Source organism: Myotis lucifugus, unplaced genomic scaffold, assembly GCF_000147115.1.
Source record: "Myotis lucifugus unplaced genomic scaffold, Myoluc2.0 scaffold_7, whole genome shotgun sequence".
In the NCBI taxonomy this organism is placed as follows: domain Eukaryota; kingdom Metazoa; phylum Chordata; class Mammalia; order Chiroptera; family Vespertilionidae; genus Myotis; species Myotis lucifugus.
Genome location: NW_005871055.1, coordinates 12,990,488 through 13,006,487, shown reverse-complemented (window position 1 = coordinate 13,006,487; position 16,000 = coordinate 12,990,488). Strand labels below are relative to the sequence as shown.

Below are 16,000 nucleotides of genomic sequence, written 5' to 3'. Positions count from 1 at the left end.
CCCAAAGGGGTCGCGACCCACAGGTTGAGAACCACTGCACTAAAGGAAGGGGTTTTTCTTCAGTGGTCGGCAAACTCATTAGTCAACAGAGCCAAATATCAATAGTACAACGATTGAAATGTCTTTTGAGAGCCAAATTTTTTAAACTTAAACTCTATAGGTAGGTACATTGTTATTAACTTAATTAGGGTACTCCTAAGGCTTAGGAAGAGCCACACTCAAGGGGCCAAAGAGCCACATGTGGCTCGTGAGCCGCAGTTTGCCAACTTCGTATCTAGCTGATACGTAGAAAGGTGCTCCCTAAGAGAAAGACCACAGAATTTTTATGTGCAATTAAAGCTGTCCCAGGCAGCTTCAGCTATGAGTGCATGTGGCAAGACATGAAGGCAAGAGGATTCAGGGGATTACACCTGAACAGGACAGGATTTTTCACTTCACTACTGGCCAGGCTGGGCTTCCTCTGCCTGTGGGAATTTCCCAGTTCGTTTGGTGTCACATTCCAGAGTGTTCCTTTGGGTCTCCCTGGGCTTACCCAGTTTGGTTCTTGGTTAACGTATAGCCGCTGCCGGGCTTTCCTCTGTCCTCTCCTTGCAGTGGCTGTCTGCCTGAGGGAACGCAGCCTTCTGCTGGACCTTTTAAGTGACTTTCGGTGACTTGGCCTTAAGTGTCAAAAGTTTGGAACAGGTCCAGTAAAAAGCCATTGCTGCTCTAACAACTTTATATTTGGCTAAAACTCAATGCCTATTCAACACTTTAGTACTACCCCATCTCCCCAAAAGCAATATCAGCATGGGATCATAAGTTTACTTTAAGCAATGACCAGAATGCCTCAAATGTTAGAGGTCTCTTCCAGAACCCAGTGGCAGACACTAACTGCTGCTTTTTGCAAGCACTTCCCAGGCAAGTCCCACTCTGATGCACAGCTGTGTTACATATCACAGAAGCTGACAGCAGCTTCTTCTGTTGTTATTGGCAGAAACAGAGACTTCCGTGTGGACATCAGGAAAACTGGGTCACTAAGCTTATGAAGCACCCACTATCACCTAGGTTGAAAAAGCTCAAAAAAACAAATTCTATTTTTCCCCCATTCTTGCCCATTGATCTCCCCATAACTTGCAAATCAGTTTTCTCAAAGGCAGTTAGATTTGAGAGAAGAGAAAATATTAGTCAGGAGTCACAGAGCTAAAGGTAACAAGTATAAAGAGATATAGGATGGTCACTGTTCAGACTAGAGGAGAAGAGATATCTCATTGGATTGAAAATATGAAAGAACAGACTTTCATCTTTTCCAATATAAAGAGGTTCTGAGTTTTCAGAGTTCATGGTACTGTTCTTGAGAACCCAAGAGCATAATTTCAAGAACAGGAAACATGATGGCTTCTCATTCAAGTTAAATAACAAAATGAAAGCAATAATTACTCAAATTCACTTGGCAAATTGTCAAAACAAATTAATTGAAACACTACTTTTGAGCATAAGGATATAATTAGAAAAATCTTTGGTAGATAAAAATATCTTTGAGGCATGAACTAAATCAATTAGACAATGTGATTATTAAGACTTTATGTGTCAATTCAAACTTGCAGTCATGAAATGTGAAAGGAAGAGTAAGGTTTTACCAGCAAATATTCTCTTAAAATGGTCCTGCATAAATAATATGAATAACAATAGCAAACATCTTTTGAGCTTCTGTTATGTGAAGACTAGAGGCCCAGTGCATGAAATTTGTGAGCAGGGCGGGGGTTCCCTCAGCCCAGCCTGCACCCTCTCCAATCAGGGACCCCTCGTGGGATGTCCGGGGATCAGGCCTAAACCAGCAGTTAGACATCCCTCTCACAATCCTGGACCACTGGCTCCTAACTGCTCACCTGCCTGCCTGCCTGATTGCCCCTAACTCCCCCCCACCCCCCGCCAGCCTGATCACCCCTAATTGCCTCTGCCTGTTGGCCTGATCACCCCCAACTGCCCCCCCCTGCCGGCCTGGTTGCCCCAACTGCCCCCCACCCCTGTCAGCCTGGTTGCCCCCAACTTCCCCTCCTGCTGGCCTGGTTGCCCCACGCAGCCAGCTGGTCGTTACTGTTACTGTGACGGCATCCTGGATAATTTGCATATTACTCTATTATTAGCATCGATGCTGTGTTACACTATGTATTATTCTCATCACTTGTACTATTTCATTCTCTTAAAAAGTAATAAATAAAATCACCATTGGTAACTCTTAAACAGCATAAACCATCACTGACCATAACCTCGAATTTATGATGGAAGGAATACAGGGCACTGACATCCAACAAAAGACACTCTGAGAAGCCTCCTCCTCTTAGCCTCATCTTCTACTTACAAATACCCCAGCTTGTCAGTATAATCTGGTTCTATACAACTCTGAACACATCCAAGCTGATCATAATAAGAATTCAATTAGCACATGGTATTCTCTGGCAGCAGCTATTCATTCAAGAGTGGACACATGGCAAAGTTGGCCCAACTAGACTGAGAGAATTTTAGTCCATTACTGGGGAGAAGCTCTCCTTCTCCTATTTGACATGAACAAGATGCTTAGTGCCCCATGTGCCAAATGCAGCCATTTTATGACCAAAGGGAGAGCTGGCGTCAGGATGAAGCCAACATGAAGACAGACAACATATTTGAGCCCCTGGATTGGTCAAGTCTGCACCTCACTGTAGCTCTGGCCTTCCTGTAATAAGATATCTTAAATGTCTTCTTTGTTTGTTTAAGCCAGTTGGAGCCAGATTTTTGTAACCTAACACTAGAACATCGTAATTTATATTTAAAAAATGAATATTTGTTAAACTAAATTCTAGCAAAGTATAAAAATTTAAATTTCTATATAAATTAGGACTATTTTTCAAAGTATATGCATTGACCACTTGTACCTGAATCACCTGGGATATCCTATATAATAAAGAGGTAATATGAAAATTAACCCTCACATCCTCACAAGATGGCTGCCTACGACCAGACCAGCAGGGATGTTAGTGAGAGATGAACAAATGACTGAACAAGCAGGCTGTGTGGGGTGACCAGGCCAACAGGGGGGTTAGTGAGGGACAAACAAACAACTGAACAAGCAGGCTGCGTGAGACAACCAGGTCGACAGGGGGGTTAGTGAGGGATGATCAAACGACTGAACAAGGAGGCTGCGTGGGGCGACCAGGCTGGCAGGGGGCGCAGTTAGGGGCGATCAGAACAGAAGGGGGGGCAGTTAGGGACTACCAGGCAGGCAGGCAGGTGAGCAATTAGGAGCCAGCGGTCCAGGATTGTGAGAGGGATGTCCGACTGCCGGTTTAGGCCTGATCCCCGGGATCAAGCCTAAACCACCAGTCGGACATCCCCCGAGGGGTCCCAGATTGGAGAGGGTGCAGGCTGGGCTGAGGGGACCCCCTGCTCCGTGCACAAATTTTGTGCACCAGGCCTCTAGTTTGTTTATATCACAAATGAGAAAATCATAACTTCTGGGGTACAGAAAATAAAAATCCAGAGTCTCAACAAATCTACCTTTGATTCTAATGTTAAAGGTTGAGAGCTACTGTAAAGGCAAGCTATATATTTTCAGTTGGGAATTTAGAAATTCATGATGCAGCCTGTTTGGACTCTTGTTTCTCTGTTGTAAAGATGTGTGTACTCAAACCTGCTCCTTGGTTCTTCCTACCTAAGTGTGATCCAAAGTAAGCAGAGTAGCAATCTTTAATTTGTAAAAGCGAGTATTTCTGAAAAATTGTGTCAAAGCTTTACACTGAATAAAATATTAAAATTCTTGAGAAATATTCAATAGCCTTATAAAATTGTTTTCAAGGTAGGTAAAAAATATTCTCCTAAAATCACCTTTCTAAAGAAAGGAGGGATTTAAAAAATTAGGTTCTATTAGATTCCTATCATATTACATTACAACACAAATGTGAACTCTTTATGAAGACCCTTCCTTGCCTAACTACTATTTAAATTTCTGGATTCAGTTTAAGTGTTCTTTCCCTAGGAGGCCCCACCTACTCTCTCTAAACTAAAGTATTACTTTTACCATGGCTGATACATGGAATTAAAACTGGTTGAAACAAGGATGCAGTCCCTAAAGTAGATCTGCAGTGTCACTCAGCCTCCTTCCTGGCTCTTCTTCCTGATCTCTGCAACCTATCCCTCGAGCCACCCTGAAAAATGCCCACACTCACTGTTTACCTTCCTAAGCCCTCTACAGCCTTAAGGGCTCAGCTAAAAATAATATACTTCCTTAAGAAGCTCCCAGGTGAGGCCAGGCCCCCTTGAATGGTGATAGAACCAAATAAAATACCAGTCAGGCTGCTTTTAGCTACAAATAAGAGAAAGCATGCCTAAAACTTTACCCAATAAGGTAATGAATTACTGTGTTGTCAACTATGTTGGAAATTCCTAGGGAAGGCCTGCTTCAGGGATGACTACCCATCGGCTGAATTCTCTGCCCACCAGGTTGCTCTTCCTACCACTCCAGCTGGTCAGAGATTACAACCAGAGGGAGGGAGAACATAGCTTCTGGAGCCTCTCCCTTAGGCATGTGATCTCTTCTTCCTCAGAAGTCTCTGGAAACATTTCCTCTAGTCTCACTGACCCAAATGGGCTTAAGGCTTTCCATCGCATGCTAGTGTTAAGAGGTGGGATAACTAAAATTAATTTACAGTGTTTGCAACCTTATATTACAACACTACACAACAAGAAAATTGTAGTATTTAGTAGCATACTCTAGGACAGTGGTTCACAACCTTCCTAATGCCGCGACCCTTTAATACAGTTCCTCATGTTGTGGTGACCCCCAACCATAAAATTATTTTTGTTGCTACTTCATAACTGTAATTTTGCTACTGTTATGAATCGCAATGTAAATATCTGATATGCAGGATGTATTTTCATTGTTACAAATTGAACATAATTAAAGCATAGTGATTAATCACAAAAACAATATGTAATTATATATGTGTTTTCCGATGGCCTTAGGCGACCCCTGTGAAAGGGTCATTCGACCCCCAAAGGAGTCGCGACCCACAGGTTGAGAACCGCTGCTGTAGGATAATTGGATGGGACTGCTCAGTGTAGAGTCTTGGACTGACCTAAGCCCTGACCTGGGGGCTGAAGGGATCAATAAAGGAGCACATCTGGAATGAAGACATTTCTGGCATGTCAGGGGTATGCTTTGGTTGAAATCAGGGGGCTTCAAATTACAGTCCAACCACCTGTTTTTGTAAATAAAGTTTTATTGGGACACAGTCATACCAACTCATACATGAAGTACCTTTCATGTTACAATTGCAGAGCTGAGTAGTTAAAATAGAGAATATATGGTTCATAAAACTGAAAATATTTACTTATCTGTCTCTTACAGAAATGTCTGCCAGCCTCTGGTTTGGAGTCACCAACTATAGTGGAATAATATTGGCAAAGCAACCACAGTGCCTACTGCTTCGTCTGACACTTTTCCTTTCTAACATACTTCCCATGTATATTATCTTCTGGAATATCTGCTGCTCCTGCTAGGTTTTAAGTTCCCTGGGGGCCATGAATAGTGTCTTTTTAAATTACTTGCTGGTGCTGGGTCATAAGCATCTAGCATAGGGTCTGGCACACTGGCAGTACCCCATAAATATCTGTTGGCTGAGTGAGCGAATGAATGTGCTCCTTAAATAATCTTTCATGTGGGAACAGAAGCAATGATTTCTTTCAGGATGTGCTATAGAAAGAGAGTAACAACATTTCAATAAGGCATGCCAAGAAAGTGACCCATCTTCCACAAAAGGGGGACATGAACCTTATCATTAACATTTCCCAACCTCTGGGAGGAAGATGTGACTACATACTCTCTCCTTTGAGAGGAGGCAGAAATAAGCTAAGATTCTCAGAAGTTGCAGAGGTAGGGTGTATGCCACTGAAAGTGAGGCCCAGAGCTCTCCTTACTGAGAATGTTCACCCTCACATGCATGCTGTGCCTCCCAACCCCAAATTTGCTGCCAACCCCATAATCTGTGACTTCACTCACTCACTGAAGTTCAGCCTGCGTTAGTGTTCAGGAAACAGTAACAACTTCTTAAAGATAATAAACATAGGCAATCCAATGAGATAGGCATAGTGATATCTCTATGCCACAGTTTCTCTTTACATTTTCTTTCTAAAATAAAGATAACAGAGTCCTCAAAAATAATAGTAATCTGAAGAAAGCAAACTCAATACACTCAAAATATTTGTTCAGGGGATCTAGAAACAAATTTTATGTGTAAACTAGAGGCCCAGTGCACGAATTTGTGCACCATTGAGGTCCCTCGGCCTGGCCTGTGGGATCAAGCTGAAACCGATTCTCCGACATCCCCCGAGGGGTCCCGGATTGCTAGAGAGTGCAGGCCCACTGGTGCATGATCAGGGCCAGGGAGGGACGGGGGAGGTTGGCCAGCCCAGGAGGGACAGCAGGAGGGCTCCAGGGTGTGTCTGGCCCATCTTGCTCAGTCCTGGTTGGCCAGATCCCAACAGCAAGCTAACCTATCAGTTGGAGCGTCTGCCCCGATAGTCAGTGTACCTCATAGTGAACAGTTGAGCGGCCTTAGCATATCATTAGCATATTATGCTTTGATTGGTTGAATGGATGACTGGACACATAGCATATTAGGCTTTTATTATATAGGATGATGCCAGTTTTGTTTTGTGTTTTTTTTCTTAGCATGCAGTCTAAGAGAAATTTATAAATAAAAAGGCAAAAATTAAAATGACATTATAGTTTTTAAATTACTGAAATGGCTTCAGTGAGTTTAATAACATAAGATACTATTACCACTAGTAAAGAGGCAAGAGGTTTTTTTGTAAGTTTAAGTTTGACATTTTTAATCCACAATGCTGAGAAGATTTAGAACATTGAGGTGCAGTAATGAAGATAAACAACAAGATCTCCATTTCATTATAACCTGATGATTAGTATAGCAGCACACAATAACAAGAGAGGTCAGCTAGAGCAGTATTCTAATCAAGTTGAGGCCTGTATGAAACAGCCAAGAAAGCTTCAAACACCAGAGGAAGGAAAATGCCAAACACTATTTTAAAATATCTCCCCTGGACACAGTTTGATTTTCAAAAACAAACCAAAACCAAAACCAAATGCTGATAGTCAAGTTTATGCCAGCATTTTCCCCTTCAGTTAATTTATGGCAAGCACAAATGAACCCAGACTTAGGAAAGCCTCATCATCAAGGAGGAAGAATGGGCAGTTTGTATTCGGGCAAAGTAGGTGATGTTTAGAGCACCATATTCTCTACCAAAAGAGCAGGTGCTATTTTGAGTGAAACAGGGTGTTTGTCATTCATTGAGTCAAATAAAATTGCTTCATTACAAATTCACAGACCTTTGATATGGTATCACACCTGTCCATTTTTCCCCCATTATCTCATAGAAACAAATTTTTCATAGAAGTTCTAACATAAACATATTTTAAACGATTTGGGATATGGTGATACTGCCATTAGATCAATTCCCTCAAAATTTTTATTCTAAAAGTAAAATATTTAATGTGAAAAGTCGATGTTTAAGTTAGTAACTCACTATGCACTGAAGGTCAAAAACAATCTGTCTGTCCACATATCAGGGGAAAATATTTGTTATCATATAGCAATGCATCTTATGGGTTCATAGTCTTTGTCCTAATAACACCAATTCTAGAAGAACATCCTAAGAAAATAATTCAATTAGGAAAAGACATATTAATTAAACTACTCATTATACTATATCTTTAAATAACAGAAACTAGAGTAAGAAAGAAATAAGGAAGTGATGAAATTAATGGAGGTTTACAAACCAACTGAAATATTATCTTATCATTACAACTTATAATGGTGAAACCATGTAGTATGAAAAAAAATTATAGGTTGAGCACAAGTCAGTTTGGCTCAGTGGATAGAGCATCAACCTGCGGACTGAAGGGTCCCAGGTTCGATTCCACTCAAGGGCACATGCCCGGGTTTCAGGTTCGATCCCCAGTTGGGAGCATGCAGGAAGCAGCCAATCAATGATTCTCTCTCATCATTGATGTTTCTATCTCTCTCTCCCTCTCCCTTCCTCTCTGAAATCAATAAAAATATATTTAAAAAATTTATAGATTGCTAAGCAGAATACACTATATCTACATGTGAAAAATATCTGAAATGTTCTAATTAGTACACAGGAAAATTCATAAGCCCCTTCATCAATGTGTGAATTCCCGCCTCTCCAGTTTCTGTATGGTCTCCTGATGAACTCTTCTCATTCCTCCCCTGTGCCTTTGCTATACCATAATCCTCGCCAGCAAGGTATTTCTGTCTACTGCCAGAAAATCCACACATGTCACTTTCTTTAAAACCCAGTTTGATTCTTATCCCTGTCATAAAGTTGTCTGTTGCTCTGGAGTGGAAATTGCTATAGATTGCATAGCCCTTACTGTCATTTCCTTGATGGTTTTGTTTGCTTTATTTCTCAGACAGAATGGGAATTCCATAGACAATTATTTTTAATATTTACAATGAGTAATAAATATATGATTTTTGAATGAATTAATCAATAAATATAAACACGTCAGAGCAAGGATTATTTCTTTTCTTTGTATCTACAATATTTCCCCTAATTCAGACAAACAGTTGATTATCAATGACTGTTCACTAAAACAGAAGGATCAATGAATGTACGGGTATTGTTACACATGATTCTGGCTGCAATACTGGGATGTGTTTTTCTTCCTCATCCCTTTTCCACCTTGTGCTCCTATGAAAGATCAAATAGGTTTTTCTCTAAAGGGAGTGTCTTCTATGAAAAGAACTTACCCAGGTCAAACTGGCCAGAAATGTAGCCACAAGTCTGCCGAACTTCCTCACTGTCCCAGCCCAAGGGGTAGAGGGCGCAGCCAGCACCGATCAACAAGCCTGCAAAGAGATAAATGAAGGGAGCCTTAGCAGTGTCCTTCTGCATCCCTAGATAAAGGTAGTGTGTGTGTGTTGGGGGGGGGGGGCGGGGGGATCAATATTAGCAATATAACAAAGGAGCATGGTGTCTGCTTTTAAGAAATTAGCAGTCACAGCTCTCTCAAGCAATCTAAAGTTAGATTCCAAGAACAATTTCAAGTCTGCTTATAAAGAAAAAAAACACACACACACCTTGACAAATGGCTTAGTTTGGTTCCAACTTTGCCTTTCAAAGCATCAAAAGTCTTGCTTTAGGAAATACAATCTTGTTTAGGAAATAAAATCCAGAAGTCCTTTTAACTACTCTTATAAAAAGCCAACCAATTCCACCATCAATCCATGTAAAGTAATTCAATAGCAAGCAAAAGTGCCTAATAGGTTATGGTTCCTCATTCATTAGGTTGTTTTTCTAATTTAAGAATCAAAATAGAATGTTTCAGCATCATCAAATTTTACCATAGGCAGAGAGAACATAAAGATTATCATAAATCACTTCAGCACATTGATTGTGCACTACCTGTTATAATGCTCTGTTGAGACGCTGAAAATCGAGGAGCATCCACTTGTCTCAGAAATACCTAAGAAGACAGACACTTATTGTAATCTAAGTCCTCCTTGCAGCTAAGAACAAAAGGTTTGATGATTGAACTGAATAAAGTGATGGATTTATTTTAATCTGGATTAAGTTATCATGGCAGCACACTGACCTGATAGCCTTCCATTGGCTTGACGAGTCTTTAGTTTTGCATTAAAGCCTCATATGGTTTAACAAGAAGCTGAATGAGATTTAAGCACCCACCATTGGAATCTGAGGGCTAATATAAAAGTAACATTTTATCATGTCAATCAGTAAGTACTATCTTTACCTGTAAGCCCCACAAGTGTGCTGGGCCAGTAGGACCAACGCATACACATTCTGATTGGTGAGAATATCTTCCTGGTCGGAGGGACTGTGGGTTATCAGGGGCTAAATGAGGGAGCCCCCCTAAATAAGAAAATGCATTAACATGGTAATGTAGAGGCAGAATGACAGGGCCCCAACTGTACCTCGAAGAGACCTCCACTGTTTCTGGATTGAGTCTCTTCCTTTGGTCTTCCTTCCCCCTCTGGCTTTTCTCCCCACTGCCCCTTGTGGGTGACTTGAGTAGTTATAATTCATACAAATAGTTTATTTTCTCATAGGCATTTAAGGAGAAGCTGCTTTCCACCCCCACACCTGACCTCTATGCTGAGCAGTATGGAGAGACCCCCATGAACTGACACACATTCCCCACCTGGTGCCCCTACCTCCAATCTGCCCCTTGGTTAACAGCAAAGCGAATATCCAATGCAAAGGGGCTGTGATGTGAGGGAATGTCTGCAAATTGAAACTGCAAATCACTAATCCCAGGATGTCCTATGTATAAATATGAATTGTATTGAGGCTGAAAAGTAATTTAGAAGCAGTGGTGGGGGCTTTGCAGACCAAGCAAACGTTCCAGTGACTGGTTTCCTTAGGCTTTCCTCTCATGATAGCATTTACGGCATTCTTTTTTCTTAAGCATTCCATTGCATTTACCTATCTATTTATCTTTATTGTTGAAAGTATTACAGATGCTCCCTTTGTTTTGTTTTGTTTTTTCCCATATTGACCCCCTCCACCCCACACCCACCGCTCCCTTCCACACTGTTGTCTGTGTTCATGGGTTATGCATATATGCATATAAGTTCCCCTGTTAATCTCTCACCCCCCAGTTCCCCCACCCCCACCTTCCCTCTGAAATTCATCAGTCTGTTCCATGGTTCTATATCTCTGAGTCTATTTTGTTCATCTGTTTATTTTGTTCATTAAATTACACATATGAGTGAGATCATGTGATACTTATCTTTCTCTGACTGGCCTATATATATGGTATTTTTATAACAATTCCAAATTAGTGTTATCCAGCTTCAAGTAAAGAGATAATTAATGAGGATATAAATGTTTGTGTAAACTGAATTCCATGAATAATGTGACATCATTTCATGATGTACTGACATCTTAAATTAATAAGTAACACTAGTTTTTGAGATCTTGTGAGCAACATTTTTAATGCAGAAAGAAAGTTAAACCAGAAGATGTTCAAGTGTAAGAAAAATGAAAAATAGTAACATTTAAACCATCATTTTCTTTTTATCTGATAGGCAAACAAATGATAGACAATCTGATTTGCTAATGTTCTTTTTCAGTATGGCAGAAAATACTAGTATGTATCATGTATTCATGAAAGCACATGCCTTGGTCTAATATGACTTAGGCACTTTGGGAAACTCAATCAAAAGGAGCTTAAAATCCTATATAATAAAGAGCTAATATGAAAATGGTCGTCATGCCCTCACGCCATCACACTGTAACGGCTCAGACACTCAACACTGGGCACCAGCCAGACACAAATGAGCTCACAAGAGAGGAATGGAGACCAGCCAGACACAAATGAGCTCACAAGAGAGGAATGGGGACCAGCCAGACACAAATGAGCTCACAAGAGAGGAATGGGGACCAGCCAGACACAAATGAGCTCACAAGAGAGGAATGGGGACCAGCTAGGCTGCGGCCCGGGATAGAAACAAGCCACCTGCCCTGTGGTCCCAGGCATCAGCAGCTGTGCCTGCACCTGTGGCCTAGGAGAGGGACAAGCCACACACCCCGTGGTCCCGGGCGCCAACGGCTGCACCTGCACCTATGGCCTGGGAGAAGAACAAACGCCCGCCCCAGTGTCCCAGGTGCCAGTGGCTGTGCCTGCGCCTGCGGCCCAGGAGAGGGACAAGCCGCCTGCTCCGTGACCCTGGACCGCCCACCCGCAGTCCCCTGCAGCTTCGGAGGGCTCGGGCTAAGCTGGCTCGGGTCCCGGGTGCCTGCGACCAGCCGGAGGAGGGAATCCTGGGTCCTGGGTATGGGGTGAGGCAGAGGTGGTTAGGGGCAATCAGACTAGCAGGGGAGCAGTTAGGGGCAATCAGGCAGGCAGGCAGAGGTGGTTAGGGGCAATCAGGCAGGCAGGCAAAGGGGTTAGGAGTGATCAGGCAGGCAGGCAGGTGAGCGGTTAGGAGCCAGAGGTCCCGGATTGCAAGAGGCAGTCGGACATCCCCCGAGGGGTCCCGGATTGGAGAGGGTGCAGGCTGGGCTAAGGGACCCGCCCACCCCCTGTGTACTAATTTCATGCACCAGGCCTCTAGGGCCTACAATATGGAGCAAGTAGGCCTATGGTTATATAAGTGGTAGTACACTTGGCAGTCAGGGTTCTTTTGTAGAATATTGGGCTGTCTGTGTGACACTGTGAAATATAGGTTCAACCATATAAATTAGGAACCATTTTATACATAGGACATTTGTGTTATATGTATGAATTTTTAAAAAATACTCTTAAATATGCTCACATTAAAAAGAAGTGTTCAGTGGAAGGCAACCACCTTCCCTTGATTTTTATATTAATATTTATGTAGTTTTTGTTTTGTCATCTGCTAATATTTCCTAAGAGCAAAGATTCTGCAGATTTCAAAGGTTTTTGGAAACATTTCTGGGAGAAAAGTGTATGTTGCAAACTGATAAGGCTAATTAACTGTCACAGTTATCAAGTTCTGTAGGTAAATATCAGTGGTCTCCCCAGCTACCTTGCTACCATTGTATGTTAAGGTGAAAGCAAATCCCAGAGTGAATTCAACCAAATATACAACAAATGTTTATTAGCAAGCTGGCACAAAAAGTAGTCAGAGGATCAATTCTCTTAGTTCAGTGAAATCCTTCCCCCAAATCCATCAGATAGTCGTACCTTGGACACACAAATACAACAAATATTCAGATGGCAGGATCAAGGCCACTTCAGATCAGATCAGGCGATATCTTCCATTTAATGGAATGGGAGAGGGGGCATAGGATCAAAGAGAGTTCTAGATCTACATTGCTCAAGGTAGTAGCCATGAGCTACATGTAGCTATTTAAGTTTAAATTTAAATAAATTAAAATTAAGTAAAACTAAAAATTCAGTTCTTCAGTTGCATTAGCCACATTTTCAAGTGCCTAATAGCCACATGACTCCAGTGGCTACCATATTGGATAGCATAAATATAGACCATTTTCATAATTGCATAATGTGCTATTGGGGAGGGCTGTTCTAGACCTAAAACACCACTTCAAAGGGATGCTGGCCTGACCAGATTCTTATATGCTGTGCCTGCTACTGCTTGTTAACAATCAAAATCATACCTGCTCATTTAGATTCTCACTTTCTAGGTGGGGCTAGAGGCCAGGAAACTACATTTCAAAAACTCTCCTCTTAACAATAATTCTGGTTCATATTCTGTCAATGAGAAGCCCTCAAGTGGGATTTAGAAGGTAAAAGAGATAAACCATATTCCCCATTGGCAGCCGCAGGTAGGAACATGTCTTTCTGCAGACAGTAAATGTGATTTTGCAAATGGCTACCTGGAATACCCTTAGCATCACCCGCTAAGGGCATGTTATCAACTGCAACTTCTTTCAATCCTTGCACTTCCTGAATTCCTGCATTTGTCTCTGAACTTCACTTCCCCTGACCTTCTAATAGGTCTTTGAAACTTTGTGTCCCTGGGCTACATTTCTTCCTACTTGAAATATCTAGAGTGGTTCCTTTTACTGGCCAAACCCTGGCTGGTACATGCACAACTTGTTCAAAGGGGAGGGGCTGATGCATATCTTTCTATCATATTCTATTACTTGAACATCATCCACTTTCTCAATTAACAATGTTAGGTTTAATCAAGCAATTGAATTGATACCACTCCCCTGAAAACTGGCTTTTCAGGTCACTTCACTATGGACATTCCCTTTGCTGAGACCACATTCATTATCTCCCCTCCAGGTATGCATGAAGTCTCTGCCTAGAAAAAAGCCTGCCAAAAGTCCTTTAAAAACTCCTGTCACTGGGTGCTGGAGCTGTTACAGAAGACCAAAGGAATACTAAGCACACTTCCTAGAGAAAGGGAGGGACCCTGTTTATTAACACTAGTGGACTCCGGGAATAATTTCCAAATCAGAGTGAAGTAACACGCAGAGGCTTCACTTTTTATAACCTTCTGGGGTCTTTGTCTTGCAGATATGGTTCCACCCCCTTTCATGGGCTTACAGGAAGGCCCCCAGGTGTTGGGGGTCCCCAGGCCATATCCGATGATCTGTCCTGGGGCCAGTGATAACGACCTCCCCTCCCCCCAAGGCAGTGCATTGTTCACAGTTTTTATGGCCTCACATGCCATCCAGGCTCTGCCACCTGGTGTGCCAATGATCGAATAAATTTGTAACCCCTCACCACTCTGGCCTTGTGCGTTCCTCCTTTGGCGACCTAACAACAATGGTCTCTAATATGATTTATGCTAATTATTAATCCTGGGGGTAAGTACAGATAGTAATATTAGAAGGCTTTATGTTAACGGTCTCTGTGGTTGTGGTCTCCAGTTATGGAACTTATGCTAATTAACCTCTTCTGGAATGTGGATTTTAAGAAGAGGTACTTCAAATGTTAACTAACCGACCTTAGATTGAAGTTGACTGTCATTTTATCAGCTAAACTTAAGTACTAAAATTGTAAAGTTAGAGACAATTAAACATAAAAGTGAGAACATATTTTTAATGGAAAAAAAATCTGCCATTGTTCATTTTAGCAGTGTTAAAACTTGTATCATGTTGTCGAAATCAATGTTTGATGGAACCATGGTTTGAAAATCCGTGAGTTAGATACCACTTACATATTATACTTGTGGATGAAAAAGAGGCCATACACTAAATCTGAAAAGCTCAAGGGTGGCCCACATGACAGTGCTCACAAACTCAGAGACTGAAAATAACCACACAGGCTGGTCTGAATGTAAAAGTTCCTAACGTAAAGCAGGGCATGGTGGGTAGTCATGTCCTAGGCCTGCAACTTTCTTGACAAAGGTCAATCTTTACCTATGAAATTGTCTATTGTCTTTGTGTGTCTAAATAATATACCTTACTCCCCACCACACCAGCCCGCATGACTTGTAACCTGTAATGATTATTGCGTGCCTACTTCCCCACGTAATCTTTGTCCTTCTACCCAATATAAGCAGTTGGCTTATGGTGGGCTAGAAAGCAGATTTTTGTGGGTGACCTGCTACTCTCCCATATGCCAGCATTATTGGAATAAACCCTCATATATGATTCAACCCTGTCTCTGCTTAATTGGCTGAAGTAGTGACAAGCAGCCCGGACCCCTTGGTTGTCCGGTTATAATACTGTACACTGAAATAGGGCTCAGAAAAGATTCTGGAATCTAAAGTCATTGCCCAAATGATATCTTAATGACAGAATGAGTTTAAATGGACTAATTTGCTTCTAGGAAGTGAACGGCTCTATTAGAATCTTCTGACTCACATGTTTTTATATCATTTACACAGATTTTCTTTATTAGATTTGTAAACCTTGTGGATACCACATGGACTTAATTATGTGGCATTTTAACCAAACTCCTCTGTCACTGCCATAAAAGACATCATGAAAAAAGGCACATTGTAGGACATTTGGGAGATATGTGCCTATAGGAGTGGAAGTGAGAAAAGAGGCTGTGAAGCTAGAAAACAAACTGAGGAAGATGACAACAGAGGTGGGGTGTTGGAGGAGGTGTGAGATCATTTGCAGCTATGGCTCATTTGCAATTCAGAAAAGACTTTGCAATCTGAAAGACTTTGTAAATTAAAAAGAAAGATTTTAAAAAATTGATTTTTAGAGAGAAAAGAAAGGAGAGGGAGACAGAGAAACATTGATGTGAGAGTGAAACATCGATCTGCTGTCTTCTGCACAACTCCACCAGCAACCTTTCTGTGCATAGGACGTCGCCCAACCAACTGAGCCACATCAACTAGGACAAAACTTTGTAACTTTTTAAAAAAATATATATTTTATTGATTTTTTTTTTTACAGAGAGGAAGGGAGAGGGATAGAGAGCCAGAAACATCGATGAGAGAGAAACATTAATCAGCTGCCTCCTGCACACTCCCCACTGGGGATGTGCCCTCAACCAAGGTACATGCCCTTGACTGGAATT

The 16,000-nt window shown here is 41.7% G+C and overlaps 1 protein-coding gene across 2 annotated transcripts in view; it reads right to left on the bottom strand.

The window, feature by feature from the left end:
* Window positions 1-16,000, bottom strand: part of LHFPL6 (LHFPL tetraspan subfamily member 6) — a 234,499-nt gene that overhangs the window by 17,549 nt on the left and 200,950 nt on the right. Inside the window, exons 3-4 of one of the 2 annotated variants that reach the window (XM_023748867.1) lie at window positions 9,466-9,526; window positions 8,811-8,909 (exon numbers count right to left, since the gene is read on the bottom strand). In XM_023748867.1, coding sequence (XP_023604635.1) covers window positions 8,858-8,909; window positions 9,466-9,526 — 113 coding nt within the window. In that variant the 3' untranslated portion in view covers window positions 8,811-8,857. The remainder of the gene's footprint in view (window positions 1-8,810; window positions 8,910-9,465; window positions 9,527-16,000) is intronic. The other variant, XM_006083581.3, reaches the window with a different exon arrangement.